The sequence below is a fragment of the Fistularia commersonii genome, chromosome 22 (assembly GCF_037954325.1).
Source record: "Fistularia commersonii isolate RoL2024-O1a breed Wild chromosome 22, RoL_Fcom_v1.0, whole genome shotgun sequence".
Classification (NCBI taxonomy): domain Eukaryota; kingdom Metazoa; phylum Chordata; class Actinopteri; order Syngnathiformes; family Fistulariidae; genus Fistularia; species Fistularia commersonii.
Genome location: NC_141305.1, coordinates 7,998,737 through 8,018,273, shown reverse-complemented (window position 1 = coordinate 8,018,273; position 19,537 = coordinate 7,998,737). Strand labels below are relative to the sequence as shown.

General features: G+C 44.3%; 2 protein-coding genes across 2 annotated transcripts; one reads left to right on the top strand and one right to left on the bottom strand.

Moving 5' to 3' along the window:
• The first annotated feature begins 2,466 nt into the window (after positions 1-2,466).
• On the top strand, positions 2,467-19,463 carry top3b (DNA topoisomerase III beta). Its single transcript, XM_086169603.1, has 18 exons — positions 2,467-2,670; positions 5,816-5,947; positions 6,118-6,224; positions 6,302-6,376; positions 6,510-6,706; positions 7,454-7,610; positions 7,700-7,813; positions 8,298-8,388; positions 8,819-8,973; positions 9,060-9,165; positions 9,645-9,791; positions 10,897-11,070; positions 11,151-11,279; positions 11,478-11,627; positions 13,198-13,298; positions 15,623-15,824; positions 18,150-18,337; positions 19,076-19,463. Exons 1-18 carry the CDS (start codon positions 2,601-2,603, stop codon positions 19,352-19,354), a joined length of 2,574 nt encoding a protein of 857 aa, XP_086025729.1. The 5' UTR covers positions 2,467-2,600; the 3' UTR covers positions 19,355-19,463.
• On the bottom strand, positions 3,248-4,993 carry LOC147221589 (uncharacterized). Its single transcript, XM_086169830.1, has 3 exons — positions 4,949-4,993; positions 4,570-4,745; positions 3,248-4,113 (listed from the first exon to the last, which is right to left on the bottom strand). Exons 1-3 carry the CDS (start codon positions 4,961-4,963, stop codon positions 3,885-3,887), a joined length of 420 nt encoding a protein of 139 aa, XP_086025956.1. The 5' UTR covers positions 4,964-4,993; the 3' UTR covers positions 3,248-3,884.
• Positions 19,464-19,537: the final 74 nt, after the last annotated feature.

Below are 19,537 nucleotides of genomic sequence, written 5' to 3'. Positions count from 1 at the left end.
CTAAAGTTAGCCAATATTTCCAATCATTAATCACGACAAGGCTTTTAAAATATCACACTGGAAAAAATGGAGCGCATATTCTTGAAAGCGTCTATTACTGTGTAATAACGCCTTAACAACCTGATAAAACTCCAGGTCGAGTGGGAAAGCCTCACGGGATTCAGGGGGCAACAGTGCCGCCTTTGAGTCTCAAACCCTCTAAATGAAGAGGAGAAACAGGCGGGGGAAGAAAGAAAGAAAGAAGGAAAACAAAAAAAAAAAAAAGCACAGCACTTCCTCCTCTGTGGTGGGTGGCCGCATTTACATTTCCTGTGCTCTGCATGCTGGGACTCATGCATGAAGAGTCAGGAACCCCCCACGCCATCCCTACACGGGCTGAGACCCCAACCCCCACCTACACACACACACACACTGGCATGACACTCACCACACTCCTTAAAGACCAGCAGCTTAAAAGAAAGAAAAAAAAATCTCAGAAGTTCAAACATGCAACTCCCCTACACACACACACACACACACCATTGAATGGTTTTGTTTAAGCGTGCACGTCCATTGAAACACTCTGTAAAATGCAGGGAGACCTTCCCATGTTGCACACCTTTCTGCAAACGATTGGCAGAGACGTTGGAGTTTTAAAAATCCCCCTCAGGCGTTAGAACTATGAACGCAACTGCAACGTTTGAGGACCGACACGTCCAAGCTGCTCTCACAACGCACTGTTGTTATTTTGATTCATTTATTTATTTGGTACTCACCTTGCATATTGAAATAAACAATTAAAATGTGCGATTTGCTCCTATTCGAGTGGTGTTCTTTTCGTTTGAATCCTCGCAACGTATCTAAATAAACTTACAGTCCAACGACTATTTTAGCATTTTTGATTAATTCAAAAACGTTTTCGATGATCCGTCGATGAATAGATCGAGTTTTAACATTCGCGTTTCCTTGCGATCTTGATTTAACCAATTTAACTTGGGGAAAATGAAAGAAAAGACGCGAAAACGTGGGTTATCAGCAACGAAACGATTAACCTCGGAGTGCGAAGGACTGCGTGCAGCGGCTTACCGAGCTGACCCTGAACGCACCACCAGCGGATTGTTTTCCTTTTATCCTCACCGGCCCGCTCGTCGGGCCCCGAAGAGCCACGGGGTCCACGCCGGTGCCGCAGGGGGGAGGGGGGTCGTGGGGTCGATAGACGTTAATTTCCACCCGTGTGCGACCGGGAGGGAGGGATGCCGGTTGCAGCAACATGATGCTGCCGTGGGTCGTCATCCTTCCTTCGCCCGCCTCCGTCGGGGCTTTGGCGCCATCTGGTGGCGGAAGAGCTGCAGTGCACGCTGCAGCACATGCGTAAGGATCACGGGAAAAACAAAAAACAATATGCAATCGTAAATAATTAACAACCAGCATAACCCGGACTATGTTCATAATGATAAAAATGACATTGATTTCTTTTTCATGTCAGCCTCACCTGACGTCCCAATGCTGAAGAAGTTAGACCTAAACAGTGCACTGTGGGATTAAGCAAGATCAGTCTAACTGATATATTTGTATTATAATACAGTTCGTCTACATGCATTTCCACAGTGTAGGCTTTACAGACTGCGAATGCATGCGTCTCCAAGTCTTAGGAAGGATGTCCAAATGGGATGCTGCTCCCGAGGCTCCATGTGGAGGGACATCATGCAGATGTCATTTAAGACGGAAAAAAATAATTCCTCAATTGGTCGTCATATTCTGGCACCTTTTTGAAACACTTGCTTGTTTCATATTGATGCATTTGCTGTATTTTCCACAAGTTTTTGAGAAGAAAACCTAAATGAATTTGTGCCAGTACAAAAGCACTGCACGACAGATTTTTCAGAAATCAAACAAAAAGATTCCTCTAGATTGTCCAAAACCTTCTATGACCACAAAATTAATATTATTAATTTATTTATACATTGATAATAGATAATTAGATAAGTGATAAGTTGCTGCTTTATTTGCCTGAGCACCTGGATGAAACTTCCTCACATCTTCAATCCTGGCAACTGGACGTAGATAGATCAGCTCCTGATCAAGTGCAGCAGAGGACCTACAAATGTTTATGAAAAGAACTTTTTTTCGGAGCTTTAATTTGAGGTTCTTTTTTTCTTTCCTTAGTCCTTTAATTATTCAAAATTCAGGTAAATTGATTCCAATTGGCGGTTCACTTCTGTCTTTTTATTTGGGAACTTCTCGCCTGGATTTGGGATTTTTTATCACACACACACACACACACACACACACACACACACACACACACACACACACACACACACACACACACACACACACATTGCCAATATCTCCCAATACTATTAGCCTGACCACTAGAGGTCGCCAGTGAGTAATCGCAGCGCCAATTTCCGGTAAAATACACCAGAAGAAGAATTCAACCCGGAAGTGAAACCTTGTCACCTCTCCATCTCGTCCAATGGTTGCTCCTGTTGTTCATTCGGTAGCGTGCTAGCCAGCGTTACTTAGTTCCATACGGCGCTGGTTAACAGGTTAACCAAAGGTCTCGCTCACGGACTGCTTTACTCGATGCGCTTTCCCGTTCCCGACCAAACGTGAAGATGAGGACTGTTGTGATGGTGGCGGAGAAGCCCTCCCTGGCTCAGTCCATCGCCAGGATTCTTTCCAAAGGTGGGTGCCCGGCAGTGTCACTCGGATGCTACACTAGTTTAAATAAGCGCGAAAGGCAACACTCCTGCTGTCTGTCTTTCGCGGAAGGCTAATTCGTCCTGTTATTTCCCAGAAGACACTAGAGACTTCTCATTGCTGTAAGCCGCTCCACACATTTGGCTTTCTGTTAGCATTTAGCATCTTCTCGTCGGCTAACCCTCGCCTTCCACCATCCACACCTGTTCTCTGTATCCTCTCCTCCCATATCGACTCCTGTTATTAGCATTTAGCTGTTACTGTGAAAGCTTTCCATGCCCTCTTCCCTGGGACTAGGAGAAAAGGTGAGTCACTTAATATCCAATGCCTCAATATTGTGAGGAGCATCTCTCTCATAATGACTCCCAGAAGTGAAGCTCTCTTGGGTTGTTATTTTCAAATTTTAGAGCTTCCCAGGATCTGTAGTTATATTTGTGAAAGAAAAATAGATGATTGGTTTCTGGTTGCGAAGAAATGCTTATGTGAGTTAATTTGGAATGAGCAGAAAGAGCTGAATTCGTATCCATCATTTAATGCAGTGAACTTTGACAATACACGGGGATATCAATATTGACAGCTGTCATAGAGTAAAATTGAATGCAGTGGGTTGAATAGGAACAACATGTGGGTAACTGATTGTCCAGGTCAGACTGAAGCAATCCGGGGATGCGTGCTTTAGGTGAAATTGGATGCTGCGATACAATATGGTTACATTACATCTTGCAAGTCAAGCGGATTAGTACAAGTACAACACTGAAATGGACGTTCGATTTTATGCCCCCCTTGGCTCGAGTAAAACTGTCCCATTCCTGTCAGTGCTTGTGGCTTTGTCTTGTTCAGACTGACAGGGCTGCATTGGGAAAGATAATAACAGTTAAAAACTGAGAATCAGCTATTTTTGATCCTTGTCCTGTTGTTTCAATTCACAACCTGTTTTGGAGGTGTGAGTTCTATGTTGATTCTAAGAAAGGTCGGAGTGGTTCTAGGTTGCTGATCTCCTGTGTCAGCACACACCATGGATACTAGTTGAGGTTAGATGTCTTACTATGTAATACCTATTACCATAATAATTGTTGTACGGTGATATCTACGAAAGTCGAGTGGAAATAGTGCATGTGTCAGAAACCTACTACGAGACCAGGGAGCAAACAGAAGGCTCTGTGACAGACGGCGAGGAGGATTGGGGGGGCTCGCTGCGCTCAGCTTTGCCTGGAGATTGCGCATAGACAAGCTATAGTTATCAACTCAAAGTCCAGGGAGTAGGTGGCAGTTGGGAAGCAGCTTGGGTTCTTCTTCAAGACAGGCATCCTCAGTGACACCGGGATGGTCTCCACACCGAAACTGCTGTCCAGGCCCCGACAGGAGTGGCTGGTGTGGCAGCTGGCCTCATGGATGACCTGAGGTACCCTGTTCAGATCAATGTTCTCCCTGGCATGAGGAGAGATTGCGCAGCTCGGTTACCAAGGGTCTCCCTTTTGTGATCATACTTCCCAACAAGAACTGATAAGATGACATGGATTCATGGAGAAACATAACTTGTGGTCTAGCTATTCACTCATGCATACCCCAGTGTCATGTAACTGACATTGCAAAAAAAAAAAATGAGAAAGAAACACACGAAAGTTATGTGAAAAGTAGCAACAAATGAAAAGGGGAAAGAAATACACATTGACTATCCTCTATGCATCACTCATTGTACATATTGGAAAAACGAGCTTCTTAACATAGTGGTGTATCTATAATTTGTTACACATCACTCCAGCTCAGTTGGCTGAAAACAATCTCTGAAATTAAGAATGGATCAATCCCTGTGTCACGCAGACCATTGATAACTGAGGTGCTTGGAAAAAAAAAAACTTTATGAAAGTGAAGTGCTGCACTCACACGTAGCTCCAGCTGGCGATGCTACGCTCATTGATGCGGCTGGGGAGGTTGACCAGCTGGCTGTAATAGTCTTGCAAGCTGTATGTGCAGAAGGATTCCTCTACGCACTGACTGCCCAGAGGTGTGGCCAGGCACTGGTGGATTGCCAGCAGACCCAACAAGAAGATTCGCTGCAGCTGGACACACAGGGGGAGCACATGCCTGTTAGCTGTTTTTACTTTTAAATAAGTGATGCACTGCTATTATTTGCACTGGTTGCAGCTTCCGTATGATTAACACAAAATAGCGGAAAATGCACAAATCCGAAATGCCGTATGCCCAAATCTTAAATACCGATCTACCTCATCGACCATCATCAAGGCAACGTGGAGCATCTTACCTGGATGTGGTCCATTCCTCTTCCAAGGGTGTGATGGGCGATGGGGCTGGTATTTGTCGGAGCAGATGATGTGCACCCTAGATCAAACATGGCTGTATTTATTCCCCCACGTTCTGCTCAGGATTGCGCGTTTGTGACTCTGGAGGCAGGGGAAAGGGAGTTGAGGGGGCGGTGCGTCTTCATTTTCGACAAGCGCGTCCTTGCTCTTGACATTAATATTCAGCCTTGATAGAATAATTCCGTTCACAAAGGATACAACCATTTAGCATCAGGGGTCTTGACTCAACTTGACCAGCTGTCTGACTTTTTTTTTCTCCATATTATTTAGATTTATTCAAGAAAGTTTGATGTTTTTCTTTTTGTGATGCAAAATACTCCAGGGTGCTTTTAAGGCCCATCTTTTGGATCTATTAGCCTCGGGGGTTGAAGAAAATCATACGGAAATACAACCTAAAGTCATCGTAACGAGGCAATTTGAAACACTCAGCATCGTAGAAGGACTGTGTCTGGATCTTGCAATTTATTTCCAAGTGACAGTGTAGCTGCTTCATACATAGGTCTGAAAGATGGGTGTCTCAGCTGTGCGTGTGTCCCAAGGACATACATACTTTATGTAGTAGGACCCATGGGGGGGGATTATAAATGTCATATTATTATGGGTGCCTGGGCGATATGAAGAAATATAGTAAGTATTGTGATTTGTTGTATATCTAAATTGTGTGACGGATAATTTTCCCGTCTCCTATCAAGAGATGCAAATTGTTCTTTCGGTTTTTTATAGTTTTCAAAACTTTAATAAAAGCCGTTAGAAGTGCCGTACCTGACCAGTTCTCTCCCACCGCTAACCCTGATTCTGCTCTCCGCCAGGAAGCTGCACAAGTCGGAAGGGGATGAATGGCGCGTGCTCGGTGCACGAATACACCGGCAGCTTCCTGGGCCAGACGGCGCGCTTCAAGATGACCTCCGTGTGCGGCCATGTGATGAGTCTGGATTTCATCGGTGGGTGGCTTGCATGCGCGTGTGCGTGTGTGTGTGTGAGTGATCCGATTAAGGACAACCTGACAAGAGACCGTTTTTTTTTTTTTTTTCAGTTTGAAAAATGCACTTGTTTGACATTGAGACCAATGCTGGGTCTTTGTCCTCAACAACTCCTCTCATTGTTTTGAAAGGGAAGTACAATAACTGGGACAAGGTGGACCCGGCTGAGCTCTTCAGCAAAGCCCCCACTGAGAAAAAGGAGGCCAACCCGAAACTCAACATGGTCAAATTCCTCCAGGTCGTTAGTTTTCTAGATTCTCCTTAAGCAGGTTTGGTGCAGCGTGCTTTTTTTATAATACGTTTCTCGTGCATCAGGTGGAGGCCAGAGGCTGCGACTATGTGGTTTTGTGGCTGGACTGCGACAAAGAAGGAGAGAACATCTGTTTTGAGGTGATCCAAACAGAAAGCACAGTATGATTTCGCTAGTGCAGTTGGTTCTGCTAGCTCGCAATGTAACTTCTTCAGCAAAATGGAATGACGCCACTGGCATTGGACTGTTTTTAAAGCTGGACTCACCCTTCAGGTCCTGGACGCCGTGCAGCCTGTGATGAACAAGATGGGGGCCAGGGAGCAGACGGTTTACCGCGCCAAATTTAGCTCCATCACCGACACAGACATCTGGAACGCCATGAATCGCCTGGGAGAGCCCAACCGCAACGAAGCCCTCTCGGTGGATGCGCGCCAGGAGCTCGACCTGCGCATTGGCTGCGCTTTCACCCGGTGCGATGAGACTTTCGACATTCACACACTTCAGGGTCGCTTCAGGGTTGTTGATTGTGTTACGTCACCGTGAACACATTTGATATAAGCCCAAGACTCATAAAAGACTGATCGTATTACCACCTTATACTTAACAACCAACATGACGAGAGCATGCTGCGACTCCAGTAAAACGCCTAAAATGTCCTCCCGACTTTTGATTTTTAACCTGCAATCTTGACGATGATTTACTCAGCCTTAGTTGGATATCCTCCCTGGTCAATTGCAACAGTCCATGCTACCTGTAAAAAGGCTATCGTTACAATATTCATTCATTTTATTCACAGCTGTCATTTGGAGAGAGGTGGGGTTCATCCTGGACCGGTTGCTAATCTCTCACATGGCCAGATATAAAGACAGACAAGCATTCATGCTCTCATATACACATCATATAAACAAAATTCCATTCACGCCTCATACAGACACACAAGGTCTCTCTCCCTCACGTCATATAGACATATAACCATTCTCTTTCGTTCACACATCTGGCCAGTTTTAGGGTCTCCAGTATCTACATTAAGCTCAAAACGCAATCAAGCTGCGAAATCAAGCTCTCACATTTAAGGAGAAGAAAGACAAATCTTTCAAAAAAGCGATTAATGAATAGAGTATAAATTGCTAGTTCCCTTTAATGATGTATACGCAAATTTTGCTTTGATGAAATAAAGTGTCATATCTAACAAATCAAAATTTTTTTTCTGTCCACAGCTTCCAAACCAAGTACTTCCAGGGGAAGTATGGCAATCTGGACTCCTCCTTGGTCTCCTTCGGGCCGTGTCAGACCCCGACTCTCGGTTTCTGCGTGGAGCGCCATGACAAGATCCAGTCCTTCAAACCCGAGATGTACTGGGTCGTCCAGGCAAAGGTCCGTCTCCAACCTCCCGCCACGGCGCCATCGTCCCTGTCTTGACCTGCTTGACATGTCCGATGTGTTTTTTTTTTTTTTTTATACAGGTGTTCAGAGGGAAGGAAAGCCCTCTAATGTTGGACTGGAGCAGGGCGAGGGTTTTCGACCGAGAAGTGGGCCAGATGTTCGTTAATTTGGCGAAGGCGTCCAGGGAGGCGCAGGTAAGCGGATGGGACTCGCAAGAAGCGCGCAGATGTATTTTCAGATTAAAAGCCCACCATCAACTGTCAGGTACAGGTCAAGTCAAACAGTAAAAACAGAGAAATCGGACCCTGACTGATAATTTCAGAAAATTAAGAAGTTTCCAAAGTCCCTCTGAGTAACTTCATCCAGGTTCAGGACGGGACAGGTGGTGGAAATGAGAGAAGCGAATCATGGGAGATCTCTCAGCAGAGTAAGCTGCTGGCAGCCTAACTAGGAGCCAGTCTAGCTATAACTGTACCCCTTCTTTATAAGAACTGTCTTGCTTAAGCATGCTTTTGCATTTAATGTCAAGTATTGCAGTATTGCAACAATGCAGATTGGGGTTGTGGTTGGGGGGCGTGGACCAGCAGCTTCACCCTGCTGCAGATGCGGCGCATATTTGACCCACCATGACCTCACGGCCTTCGGGCGTAAAATCTCTCAATCTTGCCCTCTCCACAGGTGGTGTCAGTGAGTAAGAAGGAGAAGAGCAAGCAGCGGCCCCAAGCTTTGAACACAGTGGAGATGTTAAGAGTGGCCAGCTCCGCCCTCGGTGTGTGCACGCCTCCATTTCCTCTCACACACACACACACACGCTGATATACCAGAGTTCTGATCGCTAGTTACAGCGTGTGCACTGAATGAATAGGACGCCGATAATTGTCACAGACAGATACTTATAGATATATTGTCTGATTCAAAATTAATGACATCTGCAGGGGTAGCTTTAGAATTTTTCCTTTTAATATCATTTTGAGGCTTGTAATTATAGTTCATTTGGCATAATTAAAATGAAAGAAAAATAAAGAAAAACAAAAACAAAAGCAATTACAATAACTATACTTTCCAACCAGAGCTGGATGCAGAGGACATTGACAGTCTGGTCCCCTCATCACATTATCCCCCACCACACTGTTATAAGAACAAAGTGTGTATTGTGTCATTGAAATAAGGGATTTGTGTATGTTATTTTTATTTCACAGGCATGGGACCACAGCACACGATGCAAATAGCGGAGCGCCTATACACACAAGGTTATATCAGCTATCCTCGCACCGAGACCACCCACTATCCGGAGAACTTTGACCTGAGGGGAACGCTGAAGCAACAGGCCAACAATCCCCTCTGGGCAGAGGAGGTGAGGGTGTCCTCCTGGATGCCCACGGGAAATAGGTAGATAAAGCGTATTCTCAGTAAATGGGTATTCGGTATTCTCGCCAACAGGTGAAAGCACTCCTCTCAAGTGAGTTCAACCGGCCACGGAAAGGAGTCGACGCTGGAGACCACCCACCCATAACCCCAATGTGCGCAGCCTCAGAGGGAGAGCTGGGTGGGTCACGCCATCCAAAAATAACAATTACAGCTTTTTTTTTCTAAACATTAAACCGAGTGTAAACGCCGGCTTGTGCCACCTACAACTGGCCTTTTTAGGAAGTGATCACCATATTTTCATGCATGACGTCATGCATACAAGTGTGCTAGGCTAACACCATTTGGCAACATGTGTTGTTATATCTTCTTTTTTTTAAAACAGCATTGAAAATTTTATTCTGTTTCATTTGTGTCATTTTTTTATATGTATGCATTGTGTACATCTTTTAAAATTGCTGAATCAAATGATTCTTAAATGTAGGAGTAAGAAGCCACGAGGAAAATACTTGGAGATAATAGTCCTCTATCCTCAGCTGCTATTTTACATTCTTCGGAGATGCCATTTCTAATCTAAATAATCTTTGTTTAAATGTATTGACGGGTAATTTGACCACGTCGACCACAGAACTCAGCGTCCCCCGCTTTTTTTTCCCAAAGGAAGTGATGGCTGGCGGCTCTATGAGTACATCACGCGGCACTTCATCGCCACTGTCAGCCAGGACTGCAAGTATCTCCAGACTACCATCGATTTCGTCATCGGCCAAGAGACCTTCTCGTGTAGTGGCAAATCCCTGATATCGGCAGGTGAGAAACGGCCAGAGAAACCCGTACCTTGTCTTTTGAGACAATTTTTGAAAGAAAATGTTTGGATCAGATAATATTCATTGTTTATATTGTCTGCACTGGTCTTGGGACATTTCCGGGTAAAAATGAGAAATAAAGACAAGGATCATTGACTATTTAAGATAATAATATGGCACAACTTAGTTGTTTATCATATTAACTATCAAAAACATGACTGGATGAAAAATAGGACGTCGGCTCTATTACCGTAATTTCTGGACTATTGAGCGCACCTGAATATAAACTGTACCAGCTAAAAGTAAATGTATGTGTACATTTATAGGCTACACTTGTCTATAAGCCGCAGGTGTCCATGTTGTAACATACAATATTTACACAGAAACATTTTTTAAACTTATCTCCAAGTATTTTAAACTACACATACCGGTAACATCCACAAATATGTACTGGAAACACTTTTTTCCAAACGGTGCCTGTAAAATTGCTGATGAAAAAGATTAATAATCAAGAACACAAGGAAAAGTCCATCCATTTTTCTATCCCTGCTTTTTCTACTCCAGCTGATCTCTATCTTCGTCTTCCTCCTGTGCACTAAAACCATTAAAGCCTCAGAATTCCACAGTACTTACATTGGTCTGATGTGATGAGACTAAATTTTTTGGTGGCATGAAGCTCGCTAGCTATAAAAAATCCATAAATTGGCTGCATCATTGTTCAAGGCTCAGTGTTTAAAGCGTGTGAAAAAAGTAGCTGCGTATAGAAATATATGGTAGATTGTTGTTCTTGGTAACCATTGTGACTTTCCCATGTCTTTCATTTCGGTCTTGTCGGTCTTTTACTTTTATCAATTTGTATTTTGTTATCTCACATGGCTTGAAAATTGGGGATTTTGTGGCTGTAGGTGGGGGGGGTTTAAACCTTCAGTGGCTTCAATATCCGGCTCACCATCTTGACCTGGGTAGACAACAGCATCACATAGATTTACTGAATTTGAATATGAATTCAAACAAGCTCCACCAAAAAGCTCTCATGGGAAGTTTCGAAACTGCGACATGCGCATTTGCATCCCCGCAATGGATGTGACATGCTTCTTTCCCAACATTAGGGTACACAGCGGTGATGCCGTGGCAGGCCATCCCTCCAGAGGAGGCCATGCCCTCTTGTGAGGTCGGCGACGCTTTCACAGTGGACGAGATCAAGCTGGTGGAAAAGCAGACATGTCCCCCGGATTACCTGACTGAGGCTGAACTCATCACCTTGATGGAAAAACACGGCATCGGTACGCACACTCAGATCCCCTGTTCCCGAGCTTTTCTTATAACCCTCTCCCTCTACATTAATACCTGTATTTTCTTGCAGGTACCGACGCCAGCATTCCTGTCCACATTAACAATATCTGCCAGAGAAATTACGTCACCGTGGAGAATGGACGAAAGTTAAAGCCAACCAACCTGGGGGTCGTCCTGGTGCATGGCTACTACAAGATCGGTATTATTTCCAAAACATTTGCATTATTTTTATAATTGGTCTCTAGAATTATCACAATGGTGATGTTACCTTAATACATTATAGCCCAACAGATTAAACAAGACTGACCAAAAGGGTCTCCTCTCATTAAAATGTATGTGCTCATGAGTTAGAATACAAAAATGAGACTTGTGTGTGTGTGTGTGTCTGTCTCTGCAGATGCAGAGCTTGTGTTGCCAACCATTCGCAGTGCGGTCGAGAAGCAGCTCAACTTGATCTCACTGGGAAAAGCCAACTTCCACCAGGTTCTGCAGCATGCACTGGACATCTTCAAGAGGAAATTCCACTATTTCGTCGACTCCATCTCCAGTAAGTGGGCAGCATTCAGGCAGATGGCGTCGTCCCTTTGGATATTGTATCTTATTTCTACCCACGAGGGGTTGGGCAACTTTTCTGAAAAGGGTTTGGTGCTTTTTTTTTTGTGCTTTTTAAATATGTGTATTGTACTGTATGTGTATTGGGGCATGTAACAAGCTGAGACAGAAGCAGGCAGCGTCATGTTAACGGTGTGTTCTGCTCATTGCATCTACCTGGCACAATAAAACAGCTTGATTTTTTTTTGTGTGTATATGTATATATCTTCTCCTTTTGGCTTTTCCCTTCAGGGGTCACCACAGCAAATCAAACTTCTCCATCCAACCCTATTCTCTGTATCCCCCTTTCTCACACCAGCTAACTTCATATCCTCTCTCACTACGTCCATAAATCTTCTCTTTGGTCTTCGTCTAGACCTCCTGCTTGGCAGCTCCAATTTCAGCCTCCGTCTACCAATATATTCACTATCCCTCAGAACCACCTCAATCTGGCGCCTCTGACATTCTGCCCACAACATCTAATGTGCTGTTCTTCTGATAGACTAATTCCTGATCCTATCCATCCTTGTCAGTCCCAAAGAGAACCATAGCATCTTCATCTCTGCGACCTCTAGCTTTGCCTCCTTAATCACCTGTTGTACATCCTCTCCATCTTTATCTCTCTGTTTGGCAAACCTGTATAGATCAGTTTCTCCCTCCTTACTGTCCAACCGAGCATACAAGTCATCGTGCACCCTTTGTTTTGCCTTTGCTACCTCTATCTTTACCTCAGGCTGTATTTCCTTGTACTCCTGTCTGTTCTCTTGAGTCCCCTCAGTGTCCCACTTCTTCTTTGTTAACTGCTTTCTCTGTATAAACTCCTGCACTTCCTCATTCCACCACCAAGTCACCTTATCTACTTTCCTCTACTGCCCTTCCAGATGATACACCAAGTACACTCCTACCGGTCTCCCTGATAACATTAGTTATAGTTGTCCATTCCTCCCTGGAAACCATACAACACTCCTCCGTTTTCAGCTTCCGCCACTTTGTCCTCTGCACTACCTTTGTTTTCTTGATGTTCCTTGTCACCAGCATCATCCTACAAATCACCATCCTATGTTGTCTGGCTACATTCTCATCTACCACTACTTTGCAGTCACTGATCTCTTTCAGGTTCCCTCGTCTAGACAAGATACGTACTCCTACCTCCAATCTTATAAGTTACCCTATGTTCCTGTCTTTTCTAGAAAAAGGTATTCACTGCAGTCATTTCCATCCTTTTTGGAAAGTCTACCACCATCTGTCCCTCTGTGTTACTTTCCTGGATACCAAATCTGCCCATCACTTCTTCATCACCTCTATTGCCTATAACAACATGTCTATTGAAGTCTACACTAATTAGCACTCGCTCATCTCTGGGTGTATTCTACATCATTTCATCATATATAAAATGTATTTGAAATGATTATTCCACCCCCCCAGTCTAAATTTCAGTCTGGATCCCAAACAACATATGTGTACAAAAGTGAATTGTTTTTTTCTTTATCGCTCCAGCCCAATATGTACATCTTGTGGTGTTTTAGGCATGGATGAGCTGATGGAGGTCTCCTTTTCCCCTATTGCTGCAACGGGGAAGCCCCTGTCCCGGTGCGGCAAGTGTCACCGCTTCATGAAGTACATCCAGGTCAGCATGTCCGCAAAGCACTACAATAAATTCTGGAGTTGAGCTCCTTTGACCGTCGACACGTCACCTTTCTGCATTCTCCATCCACACTTGAGCAGATTTCTCCATATATGGCATTGATATCGGATTTGTTTTTCTTTTTTTTGCCATCCATTCTAACCACTCAGACTAGTGCTTTTTCAGAGGATTCACTAGCGTATGCGTGTGTGTGTTGATGAATTTACAATGTGAAGAACAGAACAAAACAAGAACTACCAAGGCATAATATGCAAAAGATGCAAATACAAGCTGTAGACAAAATACTCCTATCCCTTTAGTGACTAGCACACATATATTTTAGTCGCCAATGCAATCACATCCTGCTTTTACAAAGATACAAAACTAGTTGCCTGATTTGTCAATAATTTTTCCCATTTCATTTGCACACTTTTGGGGTTAAGTTGCATCACCTCCCAACATAGGCATTTTGATTACGACAGAAGCAATACCCCCCCCCCCCCCCACCACCACCACCAGCAGTCTTACCACATGTCAAATTGATAAGAGCTACATAGCTTCAGGAGTACACTGGCGAGTCACTGACATTGTACCTAAATGTTAAACACATTGGAGTTGTGAAGTCAAAGCCTTGTAAGGAATCATTTGATTTTTCTGATGTGCTCTACTATGAGGTTGCCCTCCCACTTGGAGTTGAGTTCCAGATAAATGTACGCGTTCGATTTCGGTCCCCTATCCCAGTGGGTACCAGGAAAAACCAAGCCAGCATATCCCAAGTAATCGGCCCAGTCTCCGCCACTTCTTCCAGTTCTGAATGAGTTGTATGTTAGTGATGATTTGTGCTACCCTTCGAAAAAATCAGGGTCCGATATTTGGCTGGTGTGCACCTTGAGCCCAGAATGAAGCCCAGAGCTCCATCTGGAAGCACCAGACACAAAGGCACAGCAACAAAAGCCACCCCGCTGAGCTCAGAGTGCCGATTTTAACAATGTCTGTAACAGCTCTGCTGCAACACTGCTATAGTCTAGCTGTTTATTGTAACAGGATCACTGTTTCTTTCTTTCTTTTTATTTTATTGGTAATGTTTAATAAAATTCAGTCGAAAGATACGAAAACCGTATTGTGGCTATAATGCATAGCCAGCAAAGGACTAAATCATCTCGGGTGTCACATTTCATTGGCACAGTGGCGGTGTTGGTACAAATCTCCAGGTGCCAGGTGTTGAAAAGAGAGCGTCCATACCATTGTACGTGCTCGTTGCATTGGCCACCTCCATTTTAGCAAACAAAAATATGTTCTAAAAAGCTTAAGGATTAAGTGTGTACACCAACTTAAGCCAAAAAATTGAATCAAACACTTAACTTCCATGAGCATGTCTGAATGATCACTTTTCATACAAAAACACAACGGTAGTTTATCGTCAAAACGCTTTCTCACGTGGCATGGTACTGCGCCATGCTTTAGTTTGCCGTCGCTTTTTAGTTTGCTTTTCAGCGATCAATACAGCAGCCAGACTTGATGTCCGACCTTCCAACCCCAGCCCACAAAGCAAGAGCTTTGTTATGCTAAATCCAGTCCATCATTACTTTTTTTCCACCTGACGTAAGCAGACCACTCTGAAATTTATGAATGAATCATGAGGCTGTACTCGTTTGGTCACTGTATCTTCAAATATGCGCAGCGGGGCTGTTAAGTGGTGTATTCTGGTAGAAACGATAACTAATGACGCACATTGCTGGCACATCATGGGAACTGGATGAGTCATTCTGCATTGTAGCATGACCGATGAAAGGGATTTCGTTAGCGTCAGTCGAAACTGTTCGCGGCCACACGGTTGTGCAGTTTCCTTGAGCTGTTGTAGCCCCGTGAAGTATTGAAATGAACTTGGCTACCATTAACGAACAGTGACCCACGAAATTTTATTAAATCAAAGTATGGTGAAATTTTCTTTGTTTATTTGGACATTCATCTCAGTTGAAGTTGAAGCCGTAGGTTTGGATGCTCAGCTGCTTCTCCACGCCACACCAACAGCAATATCCTCGAATCAAGTGACCGTTGGTTTTATGACCCTCATCAGCCCAGTCTTTCTTGATAGCCTATTATAACATACACCCCAAAGCTGATGTGACCGAGGCTTTAGATGATTCAATTGTCGGTCAAGGATCTGCTCACAGCCTCTGAAGTTTGTTTTCATGTGCTCAGAGATTGACTCCCCACACCTTTTCTTGCAATTGTCTCATCGGTCATGTGAGCTATTAAGTGCTAACCTTTTGACAAGTTTAAATGTGAATGCTTCTCCCATCCCTGATCCCAACATGTATCCGCAGGCTAAGCCCAGCAGGCTCCACTGCTCGCACTGCGATGAGACCTACAGTCTTCCCCAGAACGGCGCCATTAAGCTATATAAGGAGCTCCGCTGCCCACTGGACGAGTTCGAGCTGGTGTTGTGGACCTCTGGATCCCGGGGCAAAAGTTACCCTCTTTGTCCCTATTGTTTCAGCAACCCACCTTTTCGGGACATGAAGAAAGGTGAGTGGCTGCTTGTGGCACCAATAAGGAATGACCTGAAATGTTTTTTGTTTGTTTGGGGGGAGGGTGGGGGTGGCATTTGCGTTCCATGCATTCTCAGCTCCCTGGATTACATCCAGGACATGTTGGGCGTGAGGTGCAAGTAAAGACGCATCCTGGTAATTCACTCTTGCTTGACTCTCGCTCTCTGTGCTGTAAGGCAGATGCGATAGCCACCTTGTTACTGTTTCTAGGCCATACAGCATCGCTGGTCTCATCACTATCTTGTATAATCTTGTTCACTATCCTTGGGCTCAGAGCTGATCCCTGATGGAGTCCCACCTCCACCTTGAACTTCTCTGTTACCCCTACAGCACACCTCACCACTGTCTCACAGCCAGCATACATGTCCTGCACTAAACTAACTTAGCTCGCTGCTATTCTAGACTTCTCCATACAATACCAGAGTTCCTCTCTTGGCACCCAGTCATATGCTTTTTCTAAGTCTACAAAGCGCAATGCAGCACCCTCTGGCCTTCTCTGTACTTCCCATATTAGCATTCTCAAAGTAAGTACTGCATCTGTATTCTTTCTAGGCATGAATCCATTCTGCTGTTCACAAATGCTGACTTCTGCTCTCAGTCTTGTTTCCACTACTCTTTCCCATAACTTCATTGTACGGCTCTTCAACTTTACCCCTCTATAGTGGCTGCAATTCTGCATATCCCCCTGATTCTTAAAAATGGGCACCATCACACTTTGTCTCCATTCCTCAAGGATCTTCTCATGATGGTTGTTCTTTGCTTGTGGAAAATTTCATGCTTGGTCCTTGTGCAGAAGAAAAAAACACCCTATGACATACAGCGACTACAGACCAGTGGTCTTGACATCACGCGTCATGAAGACACTGTAGCGGCTCGTCCCGAGGCACCTTCGCTCCGTTGTCGAACCAGCATTGAACCCTCTGCAGTTCGCATACCAGCCCCAATTGGAGTGGAAGATGCCATCATCTTCCTCCTGCACAGGGCTTACACTCACCTCAAGGAGGCAGATAGCACTGTGAGAGTCATGTTCTTAAACCTTTCCAGTGCTTGCAACACCATTCGACCTTACTTACTCAGGAGTAAGCTACCGAACATGCTCCATTAGTGGCCCGGATTACCAACTACCTCACAGGACGTGAGGCTGGAGAAGATCGTGTCTGACATGAGCAGCACGGGGGCACCACAGGGGACGGTCCTGGCTTCCTTCCTGTTCCTCTGACTTCAACTCCTGTTCACAGTCCTGCCTCCTGCAGAAGTTCTTGGACAATTCTGCCATCGTGGGCTGTATCTGTGGAAGCCAGGGGCACAGGGGTGTGATGGACAGGTTTGTGGAGTGGTGTGAACTAAGCGACCTGCAGCGCAACCTAACGTAGACGAAAGAGTTAGTTGTGGACTTTAGGAAATGGAGGACCGGCCCAAACCCCATCTCCATCAATGGAGCATCCATACTGACAATGAACTAGTCTGCACTAAAAACACAGATGCCATATACAAGAAAGGCCAGAGCCGCCTGTACTTCCTCAGGAAACGCAGCTCTTTCAACATCTGCAGAGCCATGCTGCCGATGTTTTATCACACAGTGGTGTCCAGTGTCATCTACTAATCTACGCTGTCGTGTGCTGGGGCAGTAGACTGAAGGCAGCTGACGCTAACAGAGTAAGTAAGCTCATCAGGGAGGCTGCCTCCATCCTGGATGTTGAATTGAACTCAGAAGTGGAGGTGACTGAGAGGAGGATGCTGAAGAAGCTGCTCGGTACACCTGGGACAACACCTCTCACTCCTTGCATGCTGGACTTAGGTTGTACCTGAGCACCTTCAGCCATAGACTGGAGCACCACAGAATGCCACAGAAGGTTTTTCTTACCTGTGGCCATCAAACTTTATAACTCCTCCCCTTTCTGCAAGAAGGAAACCTGACAACAATAAAATCAATATCATGTTTCAACTGAATGGATGTAATGTTGGAGCCGTCAGGCTCGATTCTATCATGCTAATGCCATTTAAATCCTTGGTGGCGCAGCATTAATGAATACCGATAACCCAGGTGTGATGTTTAGAGGCACCACAGGAATCAGCATACATGTATTACTGTGCTGTGTGTAGCACAGTAATACATGTATAAGCCGTACATCGGCTTATAAAATTGAAAACAGAGTTGATTTTATTTTTTGTCATAGGTGGACCCAGGGGTTTTGTTTGAGAAACAGGTTCCAGAGATGTCACAGAGCTACATGTTTACATTGTATATCGAGTTTTATTTTACGCCAGTGTCTAATAATTCTTATGATAACTACTTTTCTAGGCATGGGCTGTAATGAATGCACGCATCCAGCCTGCCAGCACTCCCTCAACGCCTTGGGGATCGGACAGTGTGTGGAGTGCTCTGGCGGGGTTTTGGTGCTGGATCCAACCTCTGGGCCAAAGTGGAGGATGGCCTGTAATAAGTGCAATGTGGTGGTGCACTTCTTTGAACATGCGCACAAAGTGCAGGTAAGAGAACAGACATCTCCGCCTCTGCAAACTCACAACACATGCTGTCACACCCAGCAATTTTTCATACATGTTAAAACCTTATTTTTAAATCACAAGATTTTTCAGACTAATAGATGGGGTGGTATGGAAAACGTATATTTAAAGAAATACACTGGTGTGTCCAGCCTTTTCAGTGGCATTGACACAAGTTAGTACCGTTTTAATATGGTTATGATTATTCAGTGAATTAAATCACATTACAATGTCATTATATTGTAGCAATTAATTGGCACAGAATCTCTAGAGTTTTTTTTCTAATCAAATACTTATCCTTAATGGTTCTTTTATCATTCTTGATAGCCAATTTAATTCTTTATTTTGATCTTTTTAAAGCTCAATGCCCATCTTTGCCCCGACTTCTAATTACAGTGTTTTTTCTGTCTGCCTCCACTCCTTTACTGGGCAATTATATATATATATAAATATGTTTTAAAAATGGTTTTACTTACTGAATGTGTACTGAAGTACCTTTTGAGTGTTCTTGACACTGTATTTGTCAGTACTTTCTCAGTGTGGGACCGTAAACAAACTACCTGTTACCAAATGAACCGCTATATATGTATGAATAAATTGTGAAAGTGGTCAAATGTAAGGTGGGAATTGAATTAGTTTGAGGTGTTTATCAGAAATATTTTCACCCTTTCCTCTATCTGGAAGCTTGGTTTAGCCGCTCAATTTCTTTTCCCTTTTTGTCAGGTTGCTCAAGAGAGCTGCATTGTTTGCGACGCAAACCTGGTAGCAGTGGATTTCAACAAAACACGGAGCCCTCTCCCCTCGGGCGAGACCCAACACACCGGATGTGTGTTCTGTTGCCCTGTCTTCCAGGATCTTGTAGAACTGAAACACGCCACCATGAGACATCCCATGCATCGGGGCGGTGGCATGAGGCGAGGACGGGGGCGCGGGAAGGGACGCCGCGGCAATCCAAAAAAACCCAAGGACAAAATGGCGGCACTAGCTGCGTACTTTGTGTAGTCGCTCTAAATTTTTTTGACTCCTCGCCAGATGACATCACAGTGTAAATGTCAGACGTTTGTTTTTAAGTGCGATGATTTACACTTAAGTAAAACATTTCTTTCAAACATTTCTTTCTTTTTGTACTTTCAAGATCATTTTCATGAAGGAAAATAACTTTGGATTTTATAAATTCAAAACAAA

What these genes read in the sequence shown, in the direction of transcription:
- top3b (XM_086169603.1), top strand. Translation starts at nt 2,601, where the DNA reads ATGAGGACTGTTGTGATGGTGGCGGAGAAGCCCTCCCTGGCTCAGTCC. An exon ending in ACTGGGTCGTCCAGGCAAAG is followed by an intron (nt 7,611 to 7,699) that starts GTCCGTCTCCAA and finishes TTTTTTATACAG; the next exon opens with GTGTTCAGAGGGAAGGAAAG. An exon ending in GCATGGCTACTACAAGATCG is followed by an intron (nt 11,280 to 11,477) that starts GTATTATTTCCA and finishes CTGTCTCTGCAG; the next exon opens with ATGCAGAGCTTGTGTTGCCA.
- LOC147221589 (XM_086169830.1), bottom strand. An exon ending in ATCGCCAGCTGGAGCTACGT is followed by an intron (nt 4,114 to 4,569) that starts GTGAGTGCAGCA and finishes TCCTCATGCCAG; the next exon opens with GGAGAACATTGATCTGAACA.